Consider the following 18,590-nt stretch of genomic DNA (forward strand, 5'->3'; position numbering starts at 1 on the left):
TTGGGCTGAGGATTCTTGTCTAAATGTCCTTGAAACCATGGAGTTTTGACAATACTTCCCAAAGGCTAAACTACGTTAAAAAACCAAAACAGATCCAATATTTATCTAGCTGTTAAATACACAACAGCTTATATCAAAAGAATATCTTGCCAGGAGGTTTCTATTTTATATTAATTGAACTGGATGAAACACCATCTACAAGATCCTCATGTTATAGAAGCTGGAAATTCCCACCATAAATCACATTAGCTAAACATTCTTTCAAAGCTTCTAGACAATTTCACGTATTGCAGGATGCCAAAAATGCAGTTTCATTTTGTTTTCACCTCAGAGTTATGTTTTAACATAAACAGAAAGAAATCAAAATGGACATGAAACAGAGTCTGTAAATTTAAAAGAAATAAGTATTTCAAATATCCTCGGTTGCATCACTTGCAAAGGACAAAGGGAGTAATACAAGGTCAGGAAAAAAGCGAATGAGAATAGGTGCAGCATTCTGATGCAATAGTCTTTGAAATATAATAGATTATGTAGAAAATTCAGAATAAAAGTGATCATTTCAAACTGATTACAAAGACTGACTTGCCCTCAAATAGAATCATAGAATCATAGTTTTGGGTTGGAAGGGACCCCTAGAGGTCATCTAGTCCAACCCCCCTGCAGGAGCAGGGACACCGCTAACTAGATCAGTTTGCTCAAAGTTAGCAAAAAGCTCCAAAAACACAGGCCCAGTGAAACATATTCAGTACCTATGGAGTCCTAACTCACACACTGGAAAAACTTCATTTACTTAAATGGCAAGATTCAGTCTTGGTGGTAAACCAAGTAAACTTCATTTACTTAAATGGTAAGATATAGAATCTTACACATGTATTTTCCTTCATTAATAAAACATTTCAAGATTTGACAAGAAACGTTTTTTCTACAATTTTTAACCAAGAAATAAGGTATTAAAATGGAGCGTCTACTGCCCCAAGGAAGATCATACTAGCATTACTCTCCATCGAATTTTTAATTTTCAGGAATTGGATCTTAATGTTTGCTATTTTTATACATACTTCCCCCTTTCCTCTCATCAGAGGACATGCCCAGAGCATAACTGCTGAAACTCTGCCTTAGGTTTTCATAGTCAGTCATGGATGGACTGAAACATACTTTGTCCAAATCCAGTGCTTCCTCCTCCTGTCCATGTACATTATGCGATCCCACTTTTATTGATGTCCTTAGGAGGCTGAGAAGTAGTTTATTATTAACTTATAACTCACAATTATGGTCATGTGTTCTTTCATACTTCAGATAGCACTATACAGCAAAACGAGTTTTTAATTAAAGGCAAAATTAAAGCTGCTGCTATGCTCTTTGATGTAATTGCATTTCAAACCAAAGAACGTGAAGCAAATTCATTACTGCAAAGTACTCAGTGGTTGGAGTTGGAAGAACTGGAGTTTTGTTCAGATTCACTAACATGGATTTTAGAAATAGGAAAGTTGCACACTGTGATGTGGTCCACCATTCCCTCCCTGAGGCAGTGAGCGTTTCATCAATGGCAGTCCACCTATGCACTTTTAAATCAATAGAAAACCCAGCTGTTGTGAGTAGGAGTCATACAAGGCTTTAGTCAGTGCTCAGCTGACACGTAGAAAAAACCAAAAAAGCCAATGTTGGAAAAGGGCTATCAGGTCATGTCACCTTACCTTGCACTGCCAAACCAGCTAGTCGAATTCCCTGCTCCAGTGAAGAAAGTAATCGGCCATCAAGAACATCCTTTTTGACTTGTAGGTAATACTGATATCTACAAACAAAAAAGAGCACAAATTAAAGCATCTGTATGTTTGTACATTTTCTAAAGACTGCTGAAAGCAAGAAAAACTCACCACAAACAGGTCAGGCAGTTAAACAGCAGTCTGTGCCTGGCTTCAGAAGTTCCACATTACCAAAACAAATCAATATAATCTCTACATGTGCAATTCCAGGTGGATGAAAAGGAAAATAAAAACTTCTAATTTGTGTTCCCTAGACCACACAGAAGAGGAACATCTGCTGGGATTACCCCCTCCATAAGTTTTGTAGAGGCTACTGAAGACCATGCAGTCACCAATATAAAAAGAGGCTGTTCCATATTTCTTCTGTTGTTTGTGCTCCAGTGTCACCATTTTGATAGAAGAAACAGAATTTTAGCAATGTACTTTGGCCTACTGACATACCTAACTATGGGCCATATATAGAAGTTTTTTAAATTGGCATCTCTAATCTGTAAGGATGACTGACTTAGACACACAAATCAAGCAAAATCAGCTTCTAATATCATGCACTTGCTGATCCACAGTAACTAATCACAAGACAAACTATATTAGTTTTAACCACAGTGACAGAACTCATGTTTCACCTTATGTTTGCAATAGGGGAGATGAGGACAAACAAGAAGCTTTCCACAAAAACTTAACAAGCTACCATCCCCATCTATGCATCCTTCCCATCCACTGAACTGGACCAGACCCACAGCAGAGCTGGCCAAATCAGCAGGGATATGCAACAGTCCCTCTGGCATATCAGGTTAAAGTCCAGTGGAGACAGCTTCATTAACAGGCCACAACTTTTTATTCTGCAGGCACCAATGCATGTTTCCTTGAGCTACATGTTTCCTTGGCCTGGGCAGTAAAACCAGGCAGGGCAAGACAGGCAGCTGAAGTAATTATAGCCACAATTGTAAGGACACCACAATGGCCACTGATGTGCCACTAATCAAATACAGTTGAGTTACAGCAATATAATGATCTCACATCCATCAGCTTAAATTTTTGGTGCAAACATACGTAACCTGTCCCAACTGAGATGAAACAACTCCTCCTCAGCCAACATGCAACAACTCATCAGGTCTGAGCCCAAAGGCAGAGGTACTGTACCGACGGAGACACAGTCCATGGGTGCACTCAGCCTCACGCACCCAACCCTCAGACCTGCAGATAGTAACTGATGCGCCCAGGTGACCCAAGTTAGGGAACCCCAAAAACCGTCAGTCTGATCAGACATGCAGGTTGGGCTGCAGCTGAACCAGGTTAGGAAGTCACTGCTCCCTTTGGCTGCATGCCTGCTCACCCCCTTACCACAAGGGGCATCCCCTCAAAATGACATGGATTTAAAAAAGTAATTGCTTGAGGTAAACTAGGTTAGAAAGAAACAGTACACAAGCATGCTAGCCAGTCTCAAAGACTGCAACCTCTGCAAGGCGGACAGCAAAGAGCAGTCAGAAAGATTGGGGGCAGTAAACTTCTAACTGGACTTGGCTGCAACCGGAACACTACATCTGACCTTACCTTTGAACCTTTGGGAACAGCAAAGAAATTGTTCTGGTCTTTTTTTAATGATTTCAGACACGTATGTGTGTGCAAGTTACCTTCCCGGTACCAATGCAATTAACCTTTCCTTCTTAGAAGGGAGAACCACTGTAACCCATGTTACAGGGACCAAACTGCCTTAACTGTACTTGAAAATGTTACCAGTTAATTCTGTGTGGAGGTGTTAGAAAATACCTACATGCTTCAAAACCAGCTTAGCCTAAGCCACGCTTTGAGGGCTATTAATCCAATGCAGCATTTTACATTTTTCTTCAGTTAACTCTTCCGTCAGCAATGTGAGATGCAGTAACTTGCCACTAGACAGCACCAATGCTCTGACCAGACCCGTACTCTCAAGGCAGCAGGGTGTTTAGAGGCTACAAGCACTGCAGGGCAGAGAAATCCTCTCAGGGAAGGCCTCTGCTCATATTCTTCACGTCTGAGAAGTTCCCTTCGGAGTTTGCAATTTTTATGTGGGCTTAAAAGGTAATTGTTGGGTTACGAGTTTTAGGCTTCCTCTTCCCCTCTCTCCCCTACAAAAGGCAGAAGAACATTTTCAAACAGGAAAAATGTAATCTCATTTAAAATGCTTAGATTTGGCTTTCACACAGCCTAATGAAGATTAAAACTTCAGGGGATTTTGAAATTTGATTGAGAGAGGCAGTGTAAAAAGCATACGGCTTCTCAGCTTGAGCCCTGTGCTTCAGCCCCAGGTTTCACACTTGCTTGGTCCATTTGCCAAGAGACAAATCAGCTTGTTTCCACTTCTTTGCAATGACTAAATCCCAATTCTGAAAATACGCACGTCTGCATGCAAGCTTGACATACGCTGCTTTATCAAGTGTGCAGGTGAGCAAGTGTTTGCTGGATCTGGTCTTTGAGACTTGTAATCCTGAGAGCAGGCTATTTATGTCAACGCTACATATACACGCGTGAGTTATATATTCCACTCTAACAGAAAAAAAAGTAAAATCCACAGCTGCCATAAAGTTAGAGCCACTGTTAAAAGAAACACCATGTTAAGAGACTACATTAAAGTCAAAACAACGTAAAAATCTTATAATGACATCCTAGCTCTATAGAAGTCAAGAATGTCACCAGCTTTAGTGGAGCCATTATTTCAAGTACAGTGCCCACAAAACTATAGATAAGCCATAGACAGGATTATTTAGGTAAGCATCATCAAAAATACCATGTCAATGCAGTTACTGTAGTATCAAATATCACGATGAAGACTTTAAAAAGAAAAAGTGATGTGAGGTTTTAGTTGCGATTTTAATTGCCAATACTTTAGAAAAATTGTTTTAAGACAGCAGTCAGCACCTGCTTTATGAGAAAGATGCCCATTTACAGGTGTTTCACCCTGACTGTCAGAAACAGGTCACATTTAAAAATCTTAATAGGAATATTCTACAATATTACAGTACAGCACTGCATTTACTAACACTGTAGCAGAACAAAAGTTTAAGATTTATTATATATTGTAGATTGACATGCAGTAAGAGTTTAAAAGATGTATATAATTAGCTCTCTGACGTTACCTAGAGTATCCATCAGGAAAAACCTCATGGAGAAAGTTGTCACCTTTCACAGGCAAACGCATTGAAAAGCAATCGCCTGCTATGGCTCTGACACCTTTTTCTATAGAATTGCCAAGACAAACTGAAGAAGATTGAGGCAGAAACCTATGGTCTGTACCAGCTTCATCTTTACCCCTGGACTGGCAGTAACCAGGGTCACCCACCTAAGGTGTCCCCCGACATCTCCTTTCATTGTGGCCACATAAGGCATGAACTGGAGTGGCTAATTCCACTGTCAAGGAAGATGAGGAGCGTACCCTGGAGGAAGCTCTGCTGGAAGGCTCTAATAGCTCTACCAGCCGCAGATTCATGCCTCAGCTGTGCTGCAAAACTGTGGTCAGGCTCTCTGCCCGGCCAACAGACAGGAGAAATTGGCCCATATTTTGTCAAGGATTTGAGGCTCCTCCATCTGAAATTATGTTAAATGCTGTTATTATGTCACTATGCTCGCTGAGACTGCTCTTTGTTCGCTTGGATTGCAAAAGTAGATCTATAATTTGAGGGAAATCAAACATTTTAAAAATGATTCAGCTATAGATTCACTGAGGAAAACTGTTCCAGAACAGCAGATAAAAACATGCATTTCATAAGCCTCCTATTAGGTGGTTTAGTTGGAAAAGCATATGGAAACCAAAAAAAAGAGAAGTTTGCAATCTGCACCCCCAAATAATAAAAGGCAACAAATTCAAAATTAAGACTTACAAAGCTTTAATCACAGACCCATTCTGGCATACCAGGGGAGTGCAGGGCAGAAGAGACACCACCATAGCCAAGTGGGCTGAGAGCTGAAATCTCTCACCTTCGTTGTTCATTTTGGGTTAAACATTTTCAGCAGAGCCGTTGTGTGTGTATTCAATACAATAAAGGCTACTACAGTTTGCCAGCCTGTAGCTAATTCCAAGGGAAATGGGAGTGGACAACAAGTCTGAACAAAGCCATAATTATAAGGATATCATTTCCCACAACTCTATTTTGCCAACACAGAAAACATGAAAAGTGTATTTGCATCTATTGCATCAAAAAGCACAATTTTTATAAAGTAAATAAGCTGCAACTGGACAACTGTGAGACAGCATCTGAACCCTAGAATCACCATCTGCATTTTAGCAATCCATACTACATCAGAGGAAAAAAACCCCAAATATTATTAGTAAGCAGGAGATGAGGATAGTGGTTTAAAATTTAATTGCAACACCCAGATTCAGACTCAGCTACAGCTGTGTAAATGCAGAGAAACTCCATTTGCCCATACAATTCTGCATAGACCTCCCAAGATCAGGATTCATGTTTGTTCTTCTGTCACTTCAAAAAAAGAACATGGCTGTTTGTATAGTGTCACTGAATTCATTGTACCCTTCCATCATCAGTTTATCTGATGTATAACCTCTATTGCTGCTTTACACATGCAGAAAATTAATTTTACTGATTTCCTTTCTCTTCAACAACCAATGTTTCAGATACCACATGCTACACAGGACCTGGCCTAATCAATATTGGAGGTAAGATCTTTGTAGAAAAATTAAAGCTTGGTTTACAAAAGTAAGAACACAGGTTAGTTTTGCAGAGTAGTTGCACTGGTGCACTGCATCTTCACAATCTTCCTACTGGTGACTTCCACAACGAACCACAAGGCAAATACTTAATTAATAATTACTTAATATTATCAGACCTGGTAGCCTTAGTAATCAAGTAGCATCCAACTCTGCTAGGAAATATACAAGAACAGAACAAAAAAAAATGCTTATTGCCCCAGGGAAGAACAGAACAGAAAAAATGCTTATTGCCCCAGGGATTTATAATCTATCTGTCTATCTGTATTTCATACACATACATGATCTAAAAGTTTATACAAAAAGATGTCAGGATTGAGATAATAAGGATTAATACTGTTTGAATGCTGTACTGTGATCAGCCTGGATTTCTGTTATTTTTCCCTGGTTTTACTTTCCTTCTCTGCATATCAGGGACAGGAAGGGTTTGGCATATACAACATTATCTCTAGTGCAGCAGGAAGCACTTTAAAAAAACCTATTTTTTTAATCAGTGTGTTTTTCTGGAAATCTAATGAATAAATGTATCACAGCTTCAATACCAAAAAATATTTACCTTGAGTGCATCTGAAAATACACAAAGCACTACAAAACATATATTAGTTACCCATGAGGTACAATTCCTTTAAAATCGTTTCTAATGATGCAATTACTAGCATGACTTACTTTTTTATAACTCATTAGGTACCTTTTTGGCGTCAAGCCTATCTATTGGATAACTGCATAGCTATGTAGTTTAACTTCTCTGGAGGAAAAGAGAACTGCTTTACCGTTTCATATCTCCAAAATAAGAAGCCTTTAAGACTCAAAGGAGAAACAGATTGGGCCACAAGTGGTTTAGTTCAAGATCTTCAGCTCTTTTCCAACTTCAAAGAAAAAAAATTGCAATTAGAGTACAATATGACCTTCTAAAATTAGGAACACAATAAAAGTCTCATTGAATCACAACAGTCCAACTCAGCTCATTTGGGCTTATCTTAGTATGGTAATATACTTCTGAGAAGAGACACTGGGATGTACACTTATGAAATAATCTGCCCACAGGGGAAGTACTTTCTGCAGAAGAGAGGCCTTTTATCACTTACTAGAATTATTTTAAGCATTAGCTTTGATATTCATGTGTCTATTGTTCATCTCACACCTTAAAATCTGCAGTAATCTTGGCTTTGATACTATTTAGCAACAGGATTCCACAGATTGGAAAGCTATGTTTTAAAGAAACCCCCATTTTTCATTTTAAACACAGGGTCTTTCATATTTTGTCAGTCTTTGAGTTTGATGAGCCAATAACTCGGCGATTCAATGCAAAGGAACTAACTGATAATGACCAAAAGGTTATTTTTATTTATTTATTACATACTTGAGACAATCACAATAATACTTAACTCTTACTGGTTGCTTTTCTGAGAAAAAAAATTTTTAAATGGTATTAATGATCATTAGCCTAATTTTATAAATAAAGTATCTGAGGCACATGGCTGGTAAAGATACTCGTGTAAACTTGGACAGGAAGCCAAGTCAGATTTGGGAGATCTAGGTTTTGTTCCCAAGCCTCAATCCAGAGTACTACTTACTTGATGCTGCTTATTTCATGCAGGTCATTCAATATACTGCAACAATACTAACTGCAAACTTGGACTGGATTTTATATGGCAAGAAAGAAAAGCAGGCAGGCAGGCAGGCAAGACTGGTCTTTTCAGATACAACGTTCAGTATATTGGCAAGGATGGCGTTATGATTTCTGGGCTTGAGCATGCTGGAACACATTTTAGATGCAAGGATTCAATCAGCACATCTTAATCTAAAGGCATTTTAAAGAATGAGGTACATATATTTATGATGTCATTGTCAGTAACGCAGTGCTAAGGCCTTGTCTTTGCCGTTGTAAAAAACTTAGATGTTTTTGATAAACAGAACACTTCCAGCTCGCTCCTCTGGAATTTCATCAACTTCTCTCCCAGTGAAAGTCTGATGTTTCTCAGTACTAGACAATAGCCATTTATCTGGGATTTGTGGTAGAATATAAAAAGCAACGGCTGCGCTTCCACCACTAAAGCGTAATATTTTTGGAAGGGTATTATTGAGAACAAGTCTACCACACCCTGTCACAGACCTTCAGAAAGATCAGCAGACTTGCCAGAAAAAAAAAGGGAAGGAGGCAAAAGAGCCTTTGTCACACATGCAGGAGGAAATTCCTTCAGAAGCTCAAGCTGTCAATGCCAATAGTAAAAACACAGTCATAACAGTTTCTAGGGTAGGAACTCCTTGATCATAACAACCTTATAAGGTAGGTCAAGGTTAGCTTCAGGTAACTAAGAAACAAGGTTGTTCAAAAGCAGCATCCAGTTTTCTACATCCTGGTTTCCTCCAGCAGCTGGATGGAAAACATGACGGAAACAAAACATAAAATAAATTAAATACATGGAAAGATTTGTGTCACTCCTTTTCCCCTTCCTAATGAGACAGAACAATGCTGGATTAGCATCATTTTCACACGTAGGACTGAAAAAGGAGGACAGATCAAAACACAGTTCATTATCACCTACTTCCACATCACTCAATCTCTCTCTTTAAAAGCAACAGTTTACAGCTGAAGGGGAGAAAAGAGGATTTGGCTAAAACAGGCTAATTTCACAATGGCGGTCACTTTCCATTTGTTTTGATATGCAATTTGCAAGCACCGGGGACAAATAATACACATCCTGGATGGCTGGCTTGCTCTAGGAGCTGCAGTGAGGCACACAATGAAAGGCAAGCTACCACACCTGACCCGTAAGGTTCCTACCAAAGGCCAATGTCTTCAAAAGGTTAAGGTCCAGCTACACAGTCAACTCCTGGCTGAGGATACTAGAACAGGAAAACCTTTGCGCACCTAACAACAGTCTAATCGGAATTTTGCACTGCTTAGTTGCTGTTTACCACCTCTTATTTCATCGGTTTACTACTGGAAGGTGGTCCATTTACATGCATACCCCAAAAGACAAACTATTAACATTTCCCCACCTCCACCAATTCTTTACACAGCTGGCAGAAGATTTCAAATGTACATGCAAAGTATGAGCATTTTAGGAGCAGTAAGCTTTTTTTCTGGCGTGAACCGGTCAATGAAGTCAAACTTCTGCAGCAAAACTGAGCATTCAAAAAAGAATATATGTATTGCAAATGGACATGGGACTCTTTAGGTAGGTAACACATGCTTTATAACCTCTCACGTAGGCTTCCAGCATAGCCTGGTATCAACGTGCTGTGGCTCGCTGATGGCCAGCATTAAGCAGGTGGCCAGTGAAACCCTTCGCAGTTAGACACGAGGCAACAGCATCCCACTCAGCGTTCTCGTGGGCAGTGAGAGACTGAGCTCGGATTGTAAAGAAGCGCTCTGCCAGTGTTTTTTCTTTTCCTGCCTTTTCTGATGGGCCACAAGCACGGACATGCACCCAGGCCCTGTTGCAGCCTGCAGACATGACACAAGCCTTCCAAAACACGCACTCCTTCCGCAAGAGGCTTAGCCAGCAGATGCAGCTTTACAGCATCCACCAATTTCTCTATATTTAAAAAGGAACCCCCCAACTGCAACAGGTCCATCCCCTGTACTTGTACTTTTTGTTAAGAGTGTATTATACTTTTTGGATACTCCAAGTTCAAATAAACCCACAAACACAAAGTCAAACTTTAAATAAAAAGGCCAGTAATGGCATGCTTTAGCAAGAAAGGAAGGCATGCCACAACCTGATCCTGATTTTCTGCCCTTGAACTCTTGAATTAATTATAACAAATTACAGGGAGCCCCACTACAATTTATAAGCACAATAAACTCCCTTACCAACCACCTATAATTTTATCAAAGTTAATCCAAATACCTAAAGAATTATACAGCACAAAACTCCAACATGTCTTTTAGAGTAAAAAAATGGGGGAAGCCATATTCCCTTGTCTTCCGAGCCCACTCTCTCAGCAAAGGCTATGTTTGGTCTCTGCAAGCTGCAGTCCAGCAAAACCAGGCCCTGGTGACACCACCATAGCATTCATCCTTATAAAGGTTGGAATGGGATTGCAAGAGTAAAGCAAAATGATCAAAATCATATAACATAAAAAAAAAAAATCTGTATTTTAGCATTTTCAGCTGAAAAACAACATAGTACTACACGGAAATACTGGAATAAAACATTTGGGAGTGAAGAGTTTGTTAGCCACAGGTCTTTGAAAAAAGCCACATACCCATCTGGTCTGGGTTTTAAGCACATGCTAAAAGTGTTATTGCTCAACATGGAAATCCTATTGACTTCAGACTACTCACATAGTTAAGCTTAAATACACAATCACGTCTCCTGAACTGAGCAAAACACTTGCATTTGGCTACAAATATCCAAAGGTTACAACACAGGAGACTATTTTTTCTTACTAACATTTCACTTTCTTTTTTGATCATTAAAAAAAAAGTAGAACTGAGTCAGGTAGGTGAATTGCAGCAATGCCACATACTGCTTTTCATACGTAGATCTTAAATACTGTAGAGAAAGATCAATATTTTCATTCTTCCATCCTATCACCAAAATAAAATAAAATAAAATAAAAAAATCACAGTGTTCAAACAGGGCCCTGAGGAAGGATGCAAGATGCAACTTCCCGTAATGGTGGTAACACTGGAACTAAGCCCAGATCACCTCTTCATCAGTAGGGTTCACAGGCCAAATAGATATCAAAGCCTATGAGAAAAATGCCTCTTGATAAACTTCCTTTATCCTTTTGGTGTAGTCTGCAAGAAAAAAAAATGTCAGCACTCAACAGTGGGGTTTTTTTGAGTGCAAACCCACAAGGTCTCAAGCAACTGCTGCCTCCACCTTCACCTTCCCACTAACACGGTCTCCCATACAGCATTCCCATACAGGGTCCCAGGGCTCCTTCTCCTCACCCTGGGCTGTGTGTGCCAGAGGCGGCTATTGCTCTGCAGTGGGACTCCAGGAATTGCCAGGGCTTTTGCATGCAAAGCCAGCATCTGGCTTGAGAGCAAAGTCAGAGGGACAAAACTGCAGAGTACCAGTCTGTATCACTTTGCAGAGTGGTTCTACTGGCCATCACCCCTCCTTTGCTGCATGACACAAAACACAGGCTCCAACTGTAAATAGGAGCTCCAACCACATACAGGCTCCACCTCTATACAGGTGCTCAATAATATGACATAGCATGCAGCCTACGTGTCATTTCCCCCTTAATTAGTCATATCCTCAAAACATCAGGTCCCACACACAGTCATGCCCCCAAATCTTAGATGGCATAAAAGTAATGGCAGCTGTGAAGATCCATCCTCACAAAGATGCAAAAATGAAGAGATGAGCCGTGGCTATGTACGTTGAAGACTACTAAACCTCATGGGAAAGAGGAGCCAATAAAACCCTGTTGGTCTTTCCTAATTTGGAACCAGGAAAGACTTCAGCAAAAATGAGATTAGACCCCAAAAAGTTAATAATAGCTTTAGATTTACTTCCTTTACTCATATGTGTTGACTCAGTTCAAAATATGCTGTTCCCTGCCCTGAAAAGAAAACGCAGCTAACCTTCAAGCTGTCTCCACTGTGGGAAAAGGTGGTTTAAGTTACATATGGAAGCAATATGAGTCAACAGTTTGAAAATTCTCCTGGTAGCCAGCCAGGTTAATGGCCACGCAGGTTAGAATATCACACTAAAAAAATGTGGTAAGTTAACTAGAGCATTTTTATACTCTAGCTTATACTCTGCAACACTGAAAATAAACAGATAACTTTTTTAAAAATTAGGCTAAGTACAGGCATAACTCTAAACTATTCTTTGGACACAAAACAAGCAGGAAGAGTTCTGATTGCCCCATGCTCTCCCCCCCTTCATTATGCCAGTTGGAGTAATAAAACATATTGTATACATCACATATACCCCATCTCATTTTTCAATATATTTTCCAAATGTTCTCTTCCAGTAGGGCTCTAAACTCTGGAATGACCTAAGTCCACCAGCCTTTTCTGGTTAAATGTACTGCTGTGCACTGATGCAAAAGTTGAACAGTGAACACATATACCAGTGAACAACCGGTATGCATACATAAGCATCCAGAAGCACATCACAAAATGATTGGTTTGTGGGTAGAGAGCAGCATGCAAGTGTATTCAGGTATTACTTTATTCAAAGAGCAAGTGAACATGTTCAAACTTACAGAAAGCATGCTTAACCTGAACTTTAAAAAAATAAAATAAAAAAAAAAAGCTCTGGTAGCCTGCAGTGAAACCTTGTTCATGAATTCATGGAACTCATTAAAAAAAACCCTATCAGTAAAACCTTTAGGTAGTATCCCAACATCACATAATCAACGTCGAAGAAAGCACTGTTGATTTAGTGGAATTTTACCTTGCAGGGAGCTAAAATCCAGTCCATTCACTACTGCCTTTTACAGTAATCTGCCCTGGTAATAAGAAAACACTGCTTGAAATGTGACACAATGAAGTTGCCACCTATCTATAGGCTGTCAGTACAATAGCTCATATTCCTGTGAAAAGATTGTTGAAACACCTACATTAGCGCTCACTGCCAGCAGAAAACAGGAAAACTCAGGTTGCTTCCACCTCCCAAAGAGCTTGGTGACCCCCGTGTTTTCAATGGAATCGTTGAAAACAGTCACCCCACACATCAGTAAATCATGCAATAAAACCATGGGCCAGGAAGTTCTAATGTCCCAGTGAACACAACCCTGCAAAAGTGAACACAGCTCTGATAACAACAGGACGTTGCCAGAGAAATACGTGAATCAGTGCCCTGTTGGGTGGATAAGTAGATCCATTTCATGAAATGAATAACTATTCTTTGTAAAAGCTTCAAAAACAGCTGAAGATATCAAGTGCAAAAGCAGCTGCCAAAGATAAAACAGTGAACCAGTAAACATCTCACTGCACAGGAATCTGCCATCTTCCGACACTGAGATTTCTGCCAAATTCTTGTTGAGATTTTCAGTTGCATAAGGGCCTCCACACAAATGCTTCTTTTAAACACATTCAGAGACTTCAGGGTTGTACTGACATCCAATTGCAGCTCCTTTAGCTTTATATCCTGCCAGCAAGGCAAAAAATATTAAAGGTATTCAGCTCCCCAAAAAAGGGTATGTTTAGAACTAGTTTTCATGGTTTGTGTCTCAGCTATAACAGAAGGGAAAAAGTTTGCTCCAGCCTGCAGCACAACCATCAAAATTCAATAAATTTAACTGAAGACTGGCAGTGCCACTATAACCAAGACTCCCACTGCCTACTGAATTCTCAAAATTTAAAAAGCAGTTAGAAGCCCCAACCAAAAAGCACACATCTGTTCGCTCACAGGTTGCTGCTACTGGTTTGACCCTCTTTCGGATGCTGCAGCCATATTTCAGATATCTTATCTGGTACTTCTAAAGAGAAGACCAGTGAGCTGCAGTTCCCTTTTCAAAACATGCAGTAGAAAAGAGAGAATGAATCACCTGCAGAAAGTGATGCACAAGAGAGGAATCCTGAATCACGCTGTGGAAACGCCCATTTGTTCTCACCGATTACACATGAAGTCTAGAGCAACCTTCACTCTTGAGGCTTCATCAGAAGAAACTACATGACTAAGGTAGGATCTGTCTGTGTCATGAAGACTTTAAGTGGTATATCCCATAGTAGTCTGCTCTTCCCTAAGGAGAAACTGCTAGTCACTGCTACTGCATCACATGGGAAGATAAACAGGAGAACACTAGCCCCAATCTAGGTAACATGTTCGTCTGTCAAAACCAGTGCCTTAAACTACACCAGGAGACAAGTCAGAAGCAGCATACCAATCTATGAGGTACACCATAATATTCACTGTGTACACAGTGTTCCTTAATGAATGGGCAACCTCATTCTGCAATGATACACATTGCTACTACACCTTAAGGGGTAAAAAAGGCAGTCAAGCGCTTTGCAGTAGTCTAAATGACAAAGGCAGAGAGCAGCACAGTTCATAGATTGGAAGAAGAGTGATCCTTTTCATCTGCATTTGAGGAGATGCATAAAGGCTGATGGGCGCTTCTGTGAATCAAGCAGCTAGGGATGACAAGTATTTTCCATTTTTCTACTTTTCTTATCCTTTCTCCTGTAAACCAAAAAATTGAAAAGAACATCTTTTTTTTTCTAGGGAAAGCAAAATCACTCCATGACAGTAACTATCTCTGTAGCTATTATATACTAAAATTTCACAGAATAATTCTCAAACTCCTCACTGTTAGCCACAAGTGAGAGATTAGACATTTTCTGAAATAACTTGCTCCTTTCTTCTGCCTAAAAAAAAATGGACAAATAGATTCATAAACATGCACCACGCCTTGTCCCAAAAAAGCTTTGCTTAGTAAAATCCTAATGTTACAGGTCAGAACCAAGCTCTGAAAAGCTGGGGAGGGCCTTGGTAGGGCCATAGCTAGTGAAGTAGATGATAAGCTGTTCCTCTTTCAGAAGTAACCAAGCATCACTTGGGCTTTACTTTGAAACTGTCTCATTTTATGCAAATGTTCTTTCTAGTTTATGGGCAACAAGTGTTTATTTTCTTCTCCTCAGTTAAGGAAGCAAAAGGAAACAGCTCTAGTACCAGCATGTCACTTGTTTGATACCAGAACTCCATAGGCTTGTTTATTTTCGTAAAAGTGTACTAAAATACAGGCTATTTTTAGGCTAGCAAATTACTTCTTGCATCTCTTCCATGCTGCTACAAACCAAGTCCTCTGCTCCATGCAACCTACCAGTTCAGAGGGATGCCTGTATACACAATATTTATACTGATGCGATGTAACAACACACCCACAAAACTGAACTGCATCCACCATCACGCTTACCAAGTGCTTCCAGACCCTAAATATTCTTACCTGGGGCCAATCCCAATGGGAGACACAACTAACACCACCAAGTGGCTCAGAATCAAGCCCTTTGATGCAGTTTGAGACCATTGGAAACACTGAAAAGGCAATGTAACAGATGCCCTGAAACGCTGCCAGTTTTCCAGCACGTAGTAGTATTCGCGTTTGAAAACAATATTGTCCTCAGAAATTTTTTAATTGTTGCAACTGCTGCATAGCAAAGCCAATGAACTACATTCCTCATGCCTCTGCTGCTATTTCCATTTTTTAAGGTACAGGAAAACCTCATCAATCACTGTAATCAGTGCTCTTCCTGGTGCCAATAGTAAATGAAACAAAGAGACAAGATTTTTAAAAAGGTTATCTTAGCTTTAAAGAAGCTTCCTCTTGGCATATGTGCACCAAGAAATAAAGAGCTACTTCACCCCCAAACTTAGTGACAGTTAATTTAGTTCAAACTATCTTTTCTCTTCATGCAATGCAGAACATCATGAAGTCTAAATGAAAGGAGTAATTCTGCCTTACAGGAAAGGAAAAATGTCCCCCTACTCGCTTTTAGTTGTGTCTGGTTTAAAACAATGACAATCCACTAACAACCTTCAGGGAACAAAATCCATCAGAAATGATCCGATTGAGAATCATTCCCACAGCCACCACAGCAGAAGCTTCTTCACTAAGTGTACAGAAACCTCCCGACAGAAGCTCAGTCTCTGCTTTAGAGAGAAGGCAACGAAGGCAGCAGGGTGTCTGTCGCGGTGACAGCAGCGTGCTCCCATCCATCAGGAAACATTAGACTTGAATTTCAAGTCTATAGAATATTATTTCTGTCTAGAAATAAAACTATAACAAAGTCAGTTTTTTGTTTATCATTTTGTATCTCTACACCCTATCTCAAGCCTGACAGTCCTTGAGAGTAAATACCTAGCTGAAGGTTTCTTGTAGAGTCTTCAAGTGTGAGTAGATCTAGCTGAGCCATGGTGTTAAATACAACTTCTTCTGACAAATCCTCCAGCTGTGTAAGAAGCTTACTATCCACACGCTCATTCTCTCGCCTCAAGACAGTCTGCAATTCAAAGAAAGCAGCACACAACTTTCCACTTTTCAGCACTATTTAAGATAACCTGCTACAAACACAAAACAAGAACAGGGGGACACGTTCAGATCATACAAGCAAACTTTCAACTGGTTTCCCATAAACACACGCGCACACACAAAACAGGTACTGTTAACCATACAGCTAAGAATATGCAGCCACGTGTGCGTGTGGCACTGGGAAATCTAACAGGGGAAAGTCAAGGACCAAGAAGGAGAGGATTTAAACAGAAGAGAACTGATACTCCAGGTTATCCCACTCATCCACAGAACACAGGTGTTTACTGCCAACAGCGGTGAGGACAGCTTCCTCACCGGCTGAGAAACAAAAAGCAGTAGGTGACTCATCCAAACACGCAGCTTCATGCACAAAGCAAGCTTTTCACTGATAAAAATAGAAGGCCAGATTTCTAGCGTTAGCGTCATTGCAACTGTCAGATATCACAGAATAAACATACAGGCCACTTAAAAAGGTTTTCATTTGCTCGCAGGAAGGCAGAAGATTCTCTCTCCTGCATCAGAAATTGGTTAGACCTCCAAAGCAAGTTTCAAAATGCTTATCTTTAAGGATCATAAAATGTCCTAGGTCTCCCAGGTTCAAACAGTCATGTGGACCTTCAGCTCTTCTTTTGGGAATTAAGGTTCAATCCTGACTGTCCTATGCAATTCAAGACATATTTTTAACATGATGGTTTGCAGCCATATCCTAATCATAAACAGTCGCTTCCTCTGATGACCAGGAATAGGACATGAGGGAATGGAATGAAGCTGCGTCAGGGGAAGTTCTGATTGGACATCAGGAAAAGGTTCTTCACGGAGAGGGTGGTCGGTCACTGGAACAAGCTCCCCAGGCAACTCATCATGGCACCAAGCCTGCCAGAGCTCAAGGAGCATCTGGTCAATGCTCTTAGTCATATGATTTAGTTTTAGGTAGTCCTGCGGGGGGTTGGACTCTGTGATCCTTACGGGCCCCTTCCAACTTGAGATATTCTATGATTTTGTGATTCCTCCTCTTTCCTGCCCTATATACCTACATTTTCTATCCATCTGGCTCCCTCTGCACTTCTGAAATGGATCACAATTAAGGCACTGTCATCTCTGAAGTTTCACAGGCCATGAATCAACCCTCCTCAAAGTCATGCTGTTGTTGAAGAATGATACTACTTTATTTGGTAAAGCTAGGTGCTCTTTTTCCTTCTAGTTTTTGAAGGCGAGAGTACTTGGAGGTATACCTCTCATGCCTTTATTTCCTTGCTGTGTTACCAATCTAGTTTGAGTTTTGTTCTGAACATCTAAAAAAAATCCCAGACTGAAATTTGTATCATTACCTCATTTCAAGAACTGCAAAGTTTAAGGAAAACCCTAACATACACAATAAAAATCACAAGCATGGACAATAAAATTGTTACATCATTCCACCTAGGTGTAGAATTTTTCCAAAAAAGCTGACTCATTTCTGGTTCCCAACTATGCTAAAAGCCATCCACATTCCTCACCCCTCAGCAGAAGTCAGGAAGAGCTTCTCAGCGTTCAGTGCAAGCTCAGGCCACCAAACCAACGTACAGGTTCCGCAACTGTCTTCAACAGCACACGTGCCCAGGTGGACAGGAAAGGAAGATAGAAAGTGCCTTTTCCCAAGTACAAACACCTCCACCAGCATGAGTGGCAATGGAAGGATTCAAGCTGGTCTACCCAAGAGCAGAAAGTAAGCTCCAGCACTGTGTGTAAATGGTGTATCTTTATCATACGAGAAATGTCAGTATCACTCAAAATGTGACCTTTACTGCCATTTAAAAGGGCCCAGTAAAAAGTCTGGAGTACTCCAGAAGTATCTGTTCTACTAAAATTGAACATACAAATAGTTCCCGTCAGGAGAGCAATACGTAAGAACATGTGATTAAGCCCCAGAACATAAAATAAGTATTATTTTCTCATGATCAGATGTAATTGTGATACTTCCTAATGCCAAGACGTTCCTGTTACAACATTTCTAACCATCACAGCCACTGCCTTCAAAACACACTAAAGCAAGAATGCAGGCTGAAGTATCCAACACTGTATTTATAGTTATGCAACATATTTTTTAGAATTGCTACATATGTACTGCCCAACCACACACATGAAAACACATTCACTTTCTGGTCTAAAAGCACAGTATAATGTAATAGATTAGATCT

The 18,590-nt window shown here is 40.1% G+C and overlaps 1 protein-coding gene across 1 annotated transcript in view; it reads right to left on the reverse strand.

Annotated features, from left to right (window-relative positions):
- PTPN14 (protein tyrosine phosphatase non-receptor type 14) overlaps window positions 1-18,590 on the reverse strand; it is a 71,295-nt gene that overhangs the window by 36,277 nt on the left and 16,428 nt on the right. The window contains exon 3 of the mRNA XM_009646189.2: window positions 1,695-1,792. Coding sequence (XP_009644484.1) covers window positions 1,695-1,792 — 98 coding nt within the window. The remainder of the gene's footprint in view (window positions 1-1,694; window positions 1,793-18,590) is intronic.

Source organism: Egretta garzetta, unplaced genomic scaffold, assembly GCF_000687185.1.
Source record: "Egretta garzetta isolate BGI_Z169 unplaced genomic scaffold, ASM68718v1 scaffold319, whole genome shotgun sequence".
NCBI lineage: Eukaryota > Metazoa > Chordata > Aves > Pelecaniformes > Ardeidae > Egretta > Egretta garzetta.